The following is a 14858-nucleotide window of genomic DNA, read 5'->3' on the forward strand; positions in this document are numbered from 1 at the left end:
AAGTCTTTGAAATGTAGTTTTTGGTGTCACTAAATATTCAAAGTGGTTCTTTGAACAAATGACATGCCTGTTTCACTAGCTCTCCTGCTGTGTTCAGTAAAAGAATATTTCTCAATTTTGATACATACAAGGAAAGCTTTGCAATTGTATTTGTACAGATCTAAACATGGGTTGGATATGTTTGATCTCATGTCATGTAACACTAAGTAGAAGTTAACAAACCATTAAACTTCTGATTCTTTAATCTGATTGATGCCATAGTTAGACCTTTCTGCCACAATAGTAAAACAGCAGTAAATCTGTCAGTGATAATTCCCAACATATTTGCAAACCTACTCTCGGATTATCTAACTGTATGTGAAGCCTGAAAACTTACATGTGATTAAGGGGAACGCTGTCTCCACTCTTAGACACCCGACGTTTAGGTCTCATTTAAAAGTTTCTGTGCATTAAAGGGACCGTCTGCAACGCTCCGCCATGTTGGGCCTCATGACGAGAGTCGTGACATTTGCAATAGATTTTCTTCACACCGGAAATACGGATACCAGGGGAACCAGTGAGCAAGCCCATCAGAAGGGGCGCCAGAGTAGTCATTATTCCCCTAACCCGCCCTTTTTGTAAGCCCCACGCTCATGCTGCTGCATGTATTTTTAGATCATATGGCAAAGCTGTCCTATTTACTGATGACGAGCCAGCTAACCTGCTAATACTACCACATGTCTCAACATGCTGGATCTTCCATGTGTTTTATTTCCCTATTGTCCAATTAGGTCACACTTTGAAAAAAATGTATTAATAATGAGCAATCCCTGCTAAATATATTGGTATAAACAATAAATAATATAAAGGGTAAGGACAGGAGATATTATCATAAGAATTTTGTTTTCTTTTTTGTAGTTTAGAACTTTTTGCAGCATTTATCAAAAAAGCATATTAAAATATATATCTGAAAGAAACAGGTTAGTATTAGATTCCTTACCTTAGACATTAGATTCCTTACCTTAGAATATCCCCAGGCGTCAGTCTGGATCCGGAAACTTTTGCGTAGCAGTACCCCTGCGCGTCGGTAGGCGTCGTCTGCAGGCGTCCCCTGCGGCTCCGCGTCGTCGGCGTCGTGCGCCGTGATGACGTCGCTGGAGTATATAGACGCCGCCTCCGCGCGCTGACGTCAGTTCTTCTTTTTTCCGCGCCAGTTAGCGCAGATCCGAAGACCAGTACTCCGGTCTTTGACCAAAGTTTTTTGATTACTCTCACCCTTTAGGTGCCGGTAGGATGCCCGGTTTTAAAAATTGTGACGGGTGCGACCGCCTGATGTCGGTCACCGACCACCATCGACTCTGCCTCCGGTGCCTGGGCGCCGACCACGACGTGGAGTCCTGCGTCGACTGCCGGGCCTTGACGCGTAAGGCTAGACGGGAGCGGTCCCGCAAGCTGCTCGAGTTCCGGCTGTCGGCCCCGCGCCGGGAGCGGTCCCGGTCCGGCCGGAGGTCGAGGGAGCGGTCGAGAGAACGGTCGCGGAGCCGCCACGAGCGCTCCGGGAGTCGTCACCATTCCTCCGGTTCCTCAGGTAAGCGACACAGGAAGTCGGGGCGTCGTCATTGCACCCCCGGACTCCCCCCGACGCTCGCGCGATGCGGCCGGGGGTTCGGGTGGCCCCACCCCCGCGGGGGTCGCCGACGCTGCCTGCGCCATACCCGTCGGTCCCTAGGCAAGGCGCGTCGCGCGAGGAGATAGAGGAGTTCCTCATGGCCATGAGGGCGCTGTCTCCTCCGACGGGGCCTACGGCGCCTGCGGGCCCGGTGGTCCCGTCCGGGGGCCCGAGCGGTTCGGGTGCTCCTGCCCCGACGCCGCCGGCGGCTCCGGCCCCGGCGCCGCTGGGCCCTTCAGGGTCGACGCCGGCTGGTCAACCGGCCTCTCCGGCGCCGATTCCATCGGGGCAACCCGTGGCGCCGCCTCACCCATTCCCTCTCCAACTCCGGAGTCGGACCGGCGTCGTCCGACGCCGAGTCCGGCGCCGATGGGGCCCATTGACCCAGAGGAGCCGGTCTACATCGTTGAATCCGAATATGGTGATGAAGATTATGGAGAGGGTTGGGAGGGGTCTGAGGACCCTCTGTCACGCGAGTGTCAGTACGACGTGGACTGGACAGGTGACTTGGGTGATGCCAGTGGTCTGGACGACTCTCCTAACCCTGGTTTTGTCTCGCCTCCCACTGTGGCGTCGGAGGCTGGGGCTGCTTATTCTGTGGTGCTGATGAGGGCTGCCAAGGCCTTGCGCCTTGAGCTCCCCGTCGCTAAAGTGAAGCCTAACATCCTCACCGAGGTCTTCAAACCGCAGTCATGCCCACAGGAGCCTCTGCTGCCGTTCAATGAAGCCTTGACGGACGTTCTTTTGGGCACGTGGTCCAGGCCCGCTTCAGGTTCGCCTGTTGATAGAAACGTTGCCAGGCGCCACAGTCCGTGTTCGGACGACCCTAAGTTCCTGTCCACCCATCCCACCCCTGAGAGTCTGGTGATCCAGGCCTCAACATCCCAATCCGCATTCCCGTCGGCCCCGCCCGACCGGGAATCAAAGAGGTACGACCAGTTTGGCAAAAAGGTCTTCTCGTCCCTGAGTGCGGGACTGCGGTCTTGCAATACCGCATGCCTCTTGGGCCGCTACACCCACTCTCTGTGGGATACGGTCGCGGAGTGTCTGCCGCAATGCCCGCAGGAGGTACGGGACAAGCTCGGCCAGGCTATGGTTGAAGGCCGAGACGCGGCGAGGTATTCCATCAGGTGTGGTCTTGATACGACCGACTCGCTGGGCAGAGCGATGTCCACGACGGTGGCGATTCATCGCCACGCCTGGCTGAGATCCGCCAACTTCTCACCGGATGTCCAAAATGCTTTGATGGACATGCCGTTCGATGGCAGTCGCCTGTTTGGCGACAAAGCGGACAACGCGCTTGAGCGCTTCAAGGACTCCAGGGTCACGGCGAAGTCCTTGGGTCTCTCGACCCAGCGCCAGCAAACGGGTTCGTTTCGCTCCTTTCGTGGCCAAGGAAGGGGCGGTCCCACACGTGCTGCCAGCCACGCCCCGCAGACCACTTCTCAACGCGGTGGCGGCCGTGGATTCCGCCGTGGAGGCGGTCGGGGACAGCGGCGAGGTCAGACCACACCTCCCCCCGCAGCAGCCTCCAAATCCTCCTAGTCCGAGCTTTCAGGCCCATGTGACGCCAGTGGGTGGCAGGGTTCGCCATCACCACTCCCGCTGGCGCACTATCACATCGGACAGGTGGGTGCTGCAGCTCGTCCGAAGGGGCTACTCCCTCCCCTTCGAGACCGCTCCTCCAGCCATGCCACCGCAGAACCACCGTGTGTCGGGGGACCACTTGACACTTCTGCAGGAGGAAGTTACGGCCCTCTTGGCCAAGGGGGCCATCGAGCGCGTTCCTGGGCCAGAAGTAGGGTGTGGTTGCTATTCCCACTACTTTCTGGTACCCAAGAAGGACAAGGGGGGCCTGCGTCCTATCTTGGATCTACGGAACGTCAACTGCTTCCTCCGGAAGGAGAAGTTCAAGATGTTGACTTTGGCTCAGGTCTTGGCTGCTCTAGACCCGCAAGACTGGATGGTGGAGTTGGACTTGCAGGATGTGTATTTTCACATCCCCGTCCTGCCGGCCCACCGGCGTTACCTGCGGTTCACGGTAGGCCACGAGCACTTTCAGTTTATCGTGCTCCCTTTCGGCCTTACCAGCGCCCCACGGGTGTTCACGAAAGTGATGGCGGTGGTCGCAGCTCATCTGCGCCGGTTAGGGGTTTCAGTCTTCCCCTACCTCGACGACTGGTTGTTGAAGGCGGGCTCGCCCCAAACAGTCGTCCACCACCTTCAGATGACGGCAGACCTCCTGCACGAGCTGGGGTTTTCCATCAATGTGCCGAAATCACACCTGTGTCCTTCTCAACAGCTCCTTTTCATCGGAGCGGTTCTCGACTCGGCGCAGTTTCGGGTTTATCCTCCGGAACGGCGGGTCCGGGATCTACAGGCTTTGATTCCCATCTTTCAGCCGTTATCCCGGGTTTCGGTCAGGTTGACGCTGCGGCTGCTGGGGCTGATGGCTTCCTGCATCCTTCTGGTGCATCACGCCCGGTGGCGGATGCGGGCTCTGCAGTGGGACCTGAAGTTTCAGTGGGCCCAGCATCAAGGCAACCTATCCGACCATGTCCTGATCTCGGAGGGCACTGCGAGACAGTTGCAGTGGTGGCTTACGGACCGCGATTGGGTCAGAGGCAGATCCCTCTCCCTTCCCCAACCAGAGCACGTAGTTGTGACGGACGCGTCCCTCCAGGGCTGGGGAGGCCACTTGGGAGAGGCGGAGATCAGAGGCATCTGGTCTCCGGCGGAGTCCCGGCTCCATATCAACATGTTGGAGCTGCGGGCGATTCGCCTAGCACGGAAGGCATTCCTCCCCTTTGTCAACGGGAGTGTAGTGCAGGTGTTCACGGACAACACCACCGCCATGTGGTACTGCAACAAGCAGGGCGGAGTGGGGTCGTGGACCCTTTGCCAGGAGGCTCTGCGCCTCTGGCAATGGCTGGAACGTCAGGGCGTGAGTCTGACGGTTCAACACCTGGCAGGTTCTCTGAACGCCAGGGCGGACGAACTCAGCCGTCGGTGCTCGGTGGATCACGAATGGTGTCTGAACTCGGACGTGGCGAAAGGTCTCTTTCTGCATTGGGGAGAGCCTTGGTTAGATCTATTCGCCACAGAAGAGAACGCGCAATGTCATCAGTTCTGCGCGTTGGAGTTTCCAAGACGGTACTCGCTCGGCGACGCCTTTCGGCGCGAGTGGAGTTGCGGTCTGTTGTACGCCTTTCCGCCTATACCACTTCTGCCCAGAGTGCTTAAGAAGATCAGGCGCGACCGGGCCCAAGTTATCCTTGTGGCTCCGGACTGGGCTCGAAGGTACTGGTATCCCGAGCTACTCAGCATGTCAGTCGGTCCCTCGATCCGCCTGCCCCTTCAGGAGGACCTTCTGTCGCAGCAGCAGGGGACGGTCCTCCACCCGAACCTGTCCAGTCTCCACCTCCATGCTTGGAGATTGAGCGGCGACAGTTGAGGCCATTTGACTTGCCTCCTGAAGTCTGTGATGTGATTCTGGCAGCCAGGCGTCCCTCCACAAAGTCGGTATACGCCTGCCGGTGGAACAGATTTGTGGCATGGTGCACAGCAAAGGCTGTGGATCCCCTTTCTGCCCCTCTCTCCGAGGTTCTCCTCTTCCTTCTCTCTCTTGCCCAGCAGGGCTCTGCTCTGGGCACTATCAAGGGCTACCTTTCTGCCCTTTCCGCCTTCTTAAGGCTACCTGATCAGCCATCTTTGTTCAAGTCCCCTATTGTAACAAGATTCTTGAAGGGCATCACGCACATGTATCCACCTGTTCCGTTCGTGATGCCTCAGTGGGACTTGAACCTGGTTCTGACTTTCTTGATGTGCGCTCCCTTTGAGCCGCTTCATTCCTGTCCTCTCCGTCTCCTCACTTTGAAGACGGCCTTCCTGGTTGCCATCACCTCTGCCAGGAGAGTGAGTGAGCTCCAGGCACTTTCTGTCAAACCTCCTTTCATGTCCATTCATCCAGACAAGGTGGTTCTGAGAACTAGACCTTCTTTCCTGCCCAAAGTAGTTTCTGCTTTTCACATCGGGCAGTCCATCACCTTACCCTCCTTCTTCCCGCCTCCGCATCCTTCAAAAGATGAGGAGCGGCTCCATCGTCTGGACCCAAAACGTGCGCTTTCATTTTACATGGATCGCACACGCCAGTTCCGGGTGGATGACCAACTGTTTGTTGGCTACGTGGGTGCGAAGAAGGGACGGGCGGTACAGAAACGAACCATCTCCCGGTGGGTCGTCCTGTGCATCAAAGCGTGCTACTCTTTGGCTCGGAAGGAGCCTCCTGTCGGGCTGAGAGCCCATTCCACTCGGGCCACGGCGGCTACTACCGCTCTGGGCCGGGGAGTCCCTTTGCAGGACATTTGCCAGGCAGCTACGTGGGCCTCGCTGCACACCTTTGCGAGGCACTACTGTCTGGACAGTCAAGTCCGGAGGGATGGCTTCTTTGGCCGTTCGGTCCTCCAGGATTTTCTGGTGTAGGTTGTATTAGTTCGCAGACCCACCACCGGGGTTGGTATTGCTGGGGTATCTATTCTAAGGTAAGGAATCTAATACTAACCTGTTTCTTTCAGATGAACATGTTACTTACCTGCGGTAACGATATATCTGTAAGAAACAGTAGTTAGTATTAGATTCCTTACCGCCCCACCCATCCTCCCTGTTCTGCGAACTGATACATAGGGTTAAGGACATCCCTTTCAGGGCCCTAGTTTCACATGGCACCAGTAATGGTTCTCACGTGGCTCTGCGTGTTCTGGCGCGGAAAAGCTGTGTGCAAAGAACTGACGTCAGCGCGCGGAGGCGGCGTCTATATACTCCAGCGACGTCATCACGGCGCACGACGCCGACGACGCGGAGCCGCAGGGGACGCCTGCAGACGACGCCTACCGACGCGCAGGGGTACTGCTACGCAAAAGTTTCCGGATCCAGACTGACGCCTGGGGATATTCTAAGGTAAGGAATCTAATGTCTAAGGTAAGGAATCTAATACTAACTACTGTTTCTTACAGATATATCGTTACCGAAGGTAAGTAACTTGTTCATATGTGTGCCTGATGTATTCAGAGCAAAATGTGAACACACAGTGCTCAAGACAATCATGTGAACAGTGCAAGAAAGTGATCACACATGGAAAGAACTGCGAAAACCACGAAACAAAATTTTAATTTAGTCCAGAATAATTTTTCCAAAGATTTCAGAAAAGTTCATTAGTGTTTGTAGCGGATTACTAGAGGAGAAAAATGTGTGTTTATCTCTTTCTGCTGATGATTGTACATTGTACATTGCATGCATGATTTCCCAACCCATATTACTCTTCAGCAGTTCCTAATTTGGAGACAACACTTTAATGGCTTGGTGGTTTTCCCTTTCCCATTATCAGTCGAGGGCAGCTCTCTTATTCGATATTTTATTCTAGGCACAGTCTGAAGAAAACTCAGGCCATTACCCGCTTTGCCTGGTAATTCATAATTTCAGGACATAGGGCCAGATGTACGACCATTGGCATTAGCGGCTCACAAATTGCGAAAAATTGCTAGCCGCAATTTGCAAGTCGCTAATGCCAATGTACAACAGTGTCGGAGACACTGTTTGCGATTCCCAATAGGGTCACAAATTGCATGCCTCATGAATATTCATGAGGCACTCGCAATTTGCGACCCCGTTGGGAATGGCGGGCCCTCCCAGGTATGGTGGCCTGCTGGGCTCAGCAGACCCCTATGTCTGGGACTGCTTTTAAATAAAGCAGTTTTCTTTTTTAAATGCTGCCCCTTTTTCCTTAAAGGAAAACAGGATGCATTTTTTAAAAATTAAACGTTTTCGTTTCATTTTTTAAGGGAAGTTAGTGGTCCCTGGGACCACTGCCTGGCCCTAAAAAATATTTTCCCCTGCATTCACAAAGGGGAAGTGGTCCCCTGGTAACCCATTCCCTTTTGCGAGTGGTTTACCACCCTCTTGAAGAGGGCGGTAATTTGCGAGTGTTTTGCCGTCGCAGAACATTCTTACATAGGGCAGAGACTCGCTATTAGGAAGGAATGCCCTTGGCACGCCCCTTCCTATTAGCGACTCACAATTCCTAATTAGCGAGTCGCAAATAAGACCCAACCTGTAAATCAGGCCCCGGAGGTCTTCTTGATTCCCGGCTGCTTTTTAGGCAGTCTCAATGCCTTACTCCTTGTGGTAAAGTTCCATATTTGGAGACACCATCTCAGGTGCAAGCAGACTGAAGCTATGATTGCTCTCAGGGAGTGAGGCCACAGCTCAGCATAGCAGAGAGTGTGTGAAGTGCGCGATGATCACTGTGCTGCTGAAGGCATGCCAAAAAGAGTTGGAAGGTTCCCTTGCGAAGCAATCACAATCGGTCTCCAGACAAAAACAACAAATATCAGCCGCGATTCTACTTCCATGGAACCCCCCAAAACTAGTGACGATTAGAAAAGTGCCTTGGACTGAGAATATTCATGGTACATACTGACAGCTTGTGACCAATGAAAGCACCAGTTTTATATTTCCTACAAAAAATGTCTTATGAGATGAATTTTATGATTTAAATGTTGTTGTGGTTGGTCTGCTGAAGTATGTGGCAGTCTATGAAGCCTTCTTGGTGCAGACATATTTAGTTCATTATTGGCTTGTTGTGTACACCCTGCTAGCACTCCGTCAGTCAGTCTCGGTTGGTAAGTGGTGTTAGTGTTCCTGAGGCAGTGAACTGATGGAAGGGAACCACCATTGCCGAACAGGAGGCAGACCTCCTGTGTAAGCGCATAAGCATTCACCCCGCAGGAATTCTGGGTGCCTTTTTCTGTGGAACATGTGCTCAGGTGTTTGCCTGTTCTCATTTCAAAATAGAAAAAGAGGTGACCAGCTGATGATAGAGTGGTGTGTTGGAATACATTTGTCAGATGTAACTTCAAGTCACAATGACATGTCTGCACTTTCTTGAATCTGGTCTTTTCCCAACACTTCGAGGGCTGAAGACTTTTCATCCATCTGATGGACGAGTCAAAGAATTCACTCAAGCGGCCACCAAATGTTTCTGGCAGCAACCAAAACTTTTTTCTCTTTTTTTCTAAAGGCTATGTCACAAATTTCACAATGGCATATCTTGTCAGTTCAATTGCAAAGAAAAGCCCACACGGGTGTGTGGTGGGATAACGTTGTGTGATCTAGTTGTTATTGCAGCTCTGAGGTCCGCAGCGGAGCAGAGCTGAGAAGAGTGCTTTAGCAATAGTCCCGCCTATCTTTACAGTCTGTTCATCTTCTAAAATCATTGATTTTTAACACTTGTTATTTTATTTTTTTGTGCCCCTTTTCTTTTCTGTGAAGAGCTGGATATTCTATTGGTGTCCTGCAACCAATGTAATCAAACATCCTGGCAGCCATTTTGGAAGCCAATATTTGGCTTGCAGACCAGACCAAGGACACCATGAAATGCATAGATTGCATGTTACAGTGCATTGCTTTGAAGTTTAGATCATGCATTTTTTTTATGTGAACCAACTTGAAACAGCCTGATCTTTTTTTATGAGTCAAGCATGCTGGAAATTGATGTATGGTGTTTTTATATGCAGAGAATGGTCCCTGTTTAGGATCCAGAAAACCCAAGCAACCATATGAGTGGCTGACATACAAGCAGGTGAGAGCATTTTTATACCGTCATTATTTCTGTTATTGGACTTCCCAAAGTCAGCACTGGCTTAAGTCATCTTATGATGCATTCTTTTTAAAATCTCACATCACTGTTTCGGGTAGATAAGATGACTATGTTGATTAAGATGTGCTGTACAGATCTATGTGCAACTTGAAGTTCTCAGGTTTGATCCCTGAGTGGGAGGCGGGTAGGAGTATCACTGATTTGGGTATTTCATGCACGCCATCTGCACCACATTGTTGGTGGGTCCCATGTCAAGCCATGTGAGATGCATCAATGCCAGATGCATTGCCCAGCCTATGTGATATCCTGATTAATGTTCCCTCTTTCCAATAGAAAAGACTAGAAATGATCACACTTTGCCAGTTCCCTAAAACATGCCTGATTAATGAGCATGAGTTACCAAGACATAATTATTAGCACAACGGACCAGTGTGGACACCAACGGTGCAGAATACGCCCTAAAAATTGATAGGGGACAATGTAACTAAACAAAGTGTAGTGGCGTCACACATTGCCTGGCAGCAGGTCTATTTTCTAGTCAAAGCCCAGGTACAACCTTTGCTAAATATATATTATATGAATATACGTTTATGTTTCTTATAATAATGTTTATATATTACCGACACATTCGTGTCTATCAACTTTTTAACTGTCACTCTATAGCAGTCAAATATCTGAGGCAAATCATGAGCCTACAATTAAAAAAAGTGTGCTTTTTCAAGTCATCAATTATAACTGACTTACAAGGGAATACAACTTTATTAAATGCAAATATTTATTTAACAGGCCCTCTTGTGCTATCCGTCTTTATGTACTGATATCATCACAGTTATATCATTGATGGTGTAACATGTCTAATATGTGTATTAAACATGAGAGTGATCCATGGGGCATGAATGCATTTTCCATCCATCGATTTCAGAGACTTGTGATAAAGTCCTGCTGCTGCCAGTGCTCTAAAGTAGGCTTCTAACTGTGTGAGCGCTATACAAAAACAACAATTAAATTAGACATTATAACCCATGGAAATATAAACCTTTACAAGTAGGTTCACCTACTGTACATTCATGCATGCATGGTAACATTCTTTAACAAGCGGGCCATACTCTTGGTTGATATAGTTAATAGGGCTATTCTCTGTAAATAAAATATAATGTTTTGCATATTTATTTAAAGTGATAGTACTAACGCTCAGCTGCATCTATATATGTATCTCTTCTGCAGCCTACAGCTATGCTAATTCGACTAACACGTTTTCAGGTTCTCTCAAGAAAGCAGCAGGGGCTGGTAAGTAGAGCCCTGAGGAGAAAGGGTTTCTTTGTGTCTTCCTGGGCTGCTTGGCTCCCAATTTTCTCCTTTTCAGCAACCAATACAGAGGGGTACGTTCACCTTCCCAATCAGCCTCCTGCAGGTCAGACTGGGTTAATGGGATCCATTAATTAATTAATGCTGGGGCCAGGGCCCCCGTACCTTGGTGCACACACTATTAGTAACAGCTTTTACTGGTGTGTAGCGTGCCTTCTATAAGCAAGTGTAGTTATGCCACCGTATGCCATTAGGTGCCACTTATCAGTTCATCTGACTTATCCATGAACTGGTTTTATCCAAAAAAAAGAAAATGGTGGAAATCCATTGATAAATTTGGATCCATACACCACAGTACTTTTCTTTAGTTCCTCTATATTTATTTGTATTATACACTGGTTACGTATTTCAAGCTCATTTTATCTTTTAGTAAGGTTTGACTCTTGTTTGCAGGTTTCAGAAAGAGCAGAGTGTTTGGGATCTGGACTTTTGCATCAAGGATGTGTTCCAACGCCGTCTCAGTTCATTGGCGTATTTGCACAGAACCGCCCCGAGGTATGTATCATGTCTGTGGACATATGAGAAGTATCAGAGATACCAGATGGGCGATTCTAAGGGGACTTGGGCAGGGCAGGTTTCTAAATACGAGGGTGAATTTTGGAGACTTTATGTGGCTACCGGATAAATGATTTGAAGTCAATTGAAGAGCAAAAGGAGTCTTGGATGGCTTCAGGTGGATCTCTGCACATCTTGCCATTGAGGGTTTAGAGGGAGAGGCACTGGTAAATATTATGTATGAATACATTGTAACCAACAGAGTTTGAAGGTCCTGGGAAGGCAGTGGTACGCCATAAGCAGAAGGCTTGCAGTTCATAATAAAGAATGTGAGCCCTGGATATATTCAAAAGGGGTTCTTTATCTAGAAATACTAGTAAGATGGAAGTGATTGGAATAAACCACCGAAGAGAAAGAGTTTGAGTTAGCAGTCTAACAATGAAATGTAAAAGGGGCCACATAAAAAAACAGCATTACCTTTCACTTAGCAACGTTTCCATACTTACATAGGATTGAAGGAAATATCCCACAGCATCTCAAGGATACTTTTTTGGAGTAAATCAGAAAAGTAAACATTAGAGATTATAACTGATCTTGTGGAGAACAACGCCCATCCAAGATGAAAGAATAGAAATGTAACCCTTCCCTCGCACATGTCTGTAGAAAGACATTCACACAAACTCGAGTCTACCACAATGTACCAAAATGTAAGAAAAAAGAAAATCTACATTGTTTCTCGTGGCCTTCAAACCCTGCTTTCACAAATAGACCTTAATTCTTTTTTACCAAGTGGCCATTTATCTCCAACGTCTACAACCCCCTTTGAGGTGGGCTAATTGTAGCAGAGACAAAAATGTGTTTTCCCCCTTAGTCCTCCAGTAGACACTTCTTTTTTCCTCGCAGTCAGGAATTCCCACACCGACAAACGGAGCAAGCATTTACTTATGTTTCTGTTTGCAGGACATACTTTCTGCACCTTCTGCTCTGCCAATTATATACAAATTGTTAGCCCGGAATGCTTGCCCCGAAATGATTATTTTTTACTTTACTCAATACGTTTCTACCCTGCCCATTTAATAGTAATTAAAAGGAAACATCTGAAAAATATATATATTTTTTGCTTTACACTACCTTCTTCAATGCTCACCTCCTCACTACCTTAGTAATGGGATAGAAAATCGTAAAAACTACAAAAACTAACCGCATACATTTCTACGCAGAGTACAGTGCTATTTTTCTTCCAATTTAAAAACAAATATAATTATCCTTCTCTCTTGTACTAAATCCACCTGAGATAATACAAGACAGCAGAACAGGAAGGGAAGGGAAGAAGGGAAATAACAACTGTACTGTGCTTTCTTTGCATGTTGTACCTGTGTTGCCAATGTGTCCTAATCCCCTGTATTTCTCTATTTGCAGTGGATTATCTCGGAGTTGGCTTGCTACACCTACTCTATGGTGGTTGTTCCTCTCTATGACACTTTGGGGCAGGGAGCCATTCGGTACATCATTAATACAGGTAAATATAGACATTGAAGTGACATACAACACACAAAGAGTAGCTCCTACTGCTCGCAGGTGATACAAGGTGAAGAAAAAAGTTTAGTTCTGTGTCCTTGTTTTGTGCTTTTATAAGGTCACTATGGGTTTACTCACTTGTCATTGAGTTGTGTTTCCTTCTAAAAGCCTGAATGTGGAAAGCTTCAGAGCTGCTACACATATGTTTGTGCAATTTGTATAGCATGGATGCATCCATCAGGGGAAGCAGAGCTCATCAGATGCTTGTCACATGTAATACACAACAGAGCAAGAGAGATTTAAAACAAATGAGGTAATAACAGCAGTCAAACGGGGAGATCCAATAAGTGAGGTGTTGAAGTCAGATCTGAACAGGAAAGTTTCCAGCTTCTTTTGGAAGAGTTAAAACTGGGAACAAGTAGAGCGCTGGAAGGTCTGATGCCACATACTACTCTCGATTCAAACAAGGGGACTGATTTGGGGCTTTTTTTTTCAACCAGCGCATGAGCAAATTGAACAAATACACATTTGTGCATGGCAGATGCCACAAAATGGATCTGCCTGTAGGGAAATCGTTCTTCGTGAGCGCAACTTCAGCCATGCATTGTGCAAGCATTGCACCCTGGGACAGGACCTCAGTGATATCAGGGGCTAGCCACTTGTCAAAGGATGTCACCTTAGAATAAAGGCTCATGCTGAAGGTGTGCAAAGCCCAAATTTGAGCTGCTATCTTTCTGTTCACGAAATGCAAGCAAAAGCTCAGCATAACATAGTATTTTAAAGATAGTTTTACGACCACGTACATGACATGTTTCGATCGACATTGGTTTCATTGAAGTGTTTTAATGTTCTTCATCAGGAGAGGTTCAAAATCTTTAAACCACCACATTACCTTTAACTGTCGAAGCCGCACATGTACAAATCTTACACAGTACAACCACATACACATTCTTAGTTCTTAAATATTTCCAACTACCTTTCTTACAGCAAGAGTTGTCACTCAAAAGTGAATAAGCCTGCAGCAGGTGTAGTTCTGCAAATCTACACCGAGATAAATGTGTAACCTTCCTCTAGAAGTCCAACGTGACATTGCTCAGATAAAATTATATCTGTGAATGACCACACAAGGAATATTTTGTTTCCACTTCTCAGTTCAAGGTACTATAGATGGAAATGTGCCTCATAATTTAGTCAACATTACGTTTAAACCAGTTTTGCTTTCTTTACACGTAAAATTAGGTATTCTGAATCATGATGCGTCACACTGCCGAGTCCCAATCAGAAAGGAACATGTGGGTAGATGTAGAACATCTTTAACAGGTCAGTTTCTTCGACTGGAAATTGTTAGAAAGCTTTTGTTTTAGCTACTAGTGGCAAAAGATTCTTCGGCATAAAATGTCTGAAACTCAATTGGCGTTTGTCACCATCAAAACCTGGCCCAGGGTACCAAGCTTCCCTAGTGCTGGAAAAGGTGTGTTAGCCTGTAGTTCTGGTGGGCAAAAACTACTGGAAGTCAGTTCATAATCATAAAAAAGGAACAAGCATTGGCAAAACTAGTAAATCTGGATTTAATTTTACGTTACAAGTCAGACCAAGAACAAGGTACCTACTAGATGCGCAGAATCTTACCAGTGCCTCGATTGTTGGGCGAGGTTGTCCTTGGACGGAAACAATTAGAGAAAAAGAGTGCACCTGCTAGAAAGAAAATAATCTCTCATGCATTAAAACAGAATCTTTTCCTAGGAAGGAAAATTATGCAATAAGAATGAGGTGAGAGATGTATACACAACAGGGATAGTTCAGGATGTGATAGTCGCTGCCTCAAAGCAATGGCTGCACAGGAGTGACACCAAGCAAGTCAGTGGCTGTCTGAAGGTGGGTGCTTCAAAGCGTATAAAGAAAATAATAGGTCTCAGTGCTTAATTTGAGCCGGTGGTTGCAGGTGGGCCCACCGGCACTTATTTTGGGGGACCAGAACTTATTTCATCATCAACCTCTGACTCAGAACAAAACATAGAAGACAGAAAAGGGGAAAGAGGGAGAAAAAAAAGGAAATAAAAATTGTGACAAAGGGGGTAAGCAGGGATAAAAAGAACCTGTAAGATTTAGATAAAGGGACAGGAAGTATATTCAGGAGGATGGAAGAGGCGTGAGGTGGAATCAAGACTAGACAGCTTT

At 47.9% G+C, this 14858-nt stretch overlaps 1 protein-coding gene across 2 annotated transcripts in view; it reads left to right on the forward strand.

Moving 5' to 3' along the window:
* ACSL6 (acyl-CoA synthetase long chain family member 6) overlaps positions 1-14858 on the forward strand; it is a 465401-nt gene that overhangs the window by 240278 nt on the left and 210265 nt on the right. For both annotated transcript variants that reach the window (XM_078653126.1, XM_078653125.1), the window contains exons 4-6: positions 9220-9284; positions 11061-11162; positions 12582-12681. In XM_078653126.1, the coding sequence (XP_078509252.1) occupies positions 9220-9284; positions 11061-11162; positions 12582-12681 (267 nt within the window). The remainder of the gene's footprint in view (positions 1-9219; positions 9285-11060; positions 11163-12581; positions 12682-14858) is intronic.

Source organism: Lissotriton helveticus, chromosome 7 (genome assembly GCF_964261635.1).
Source record: "Lissotriton helveticus chromosome 7, aLisHel1.1, whole genome shotgun sequence".
In the NCBI taxonomy this organism is placed as follows: Eukaryota; Metazoa; Chordata; class Amphibia; order Caudata; family Salamandridae; genus Lissotriton; species Lissotriton helveticus.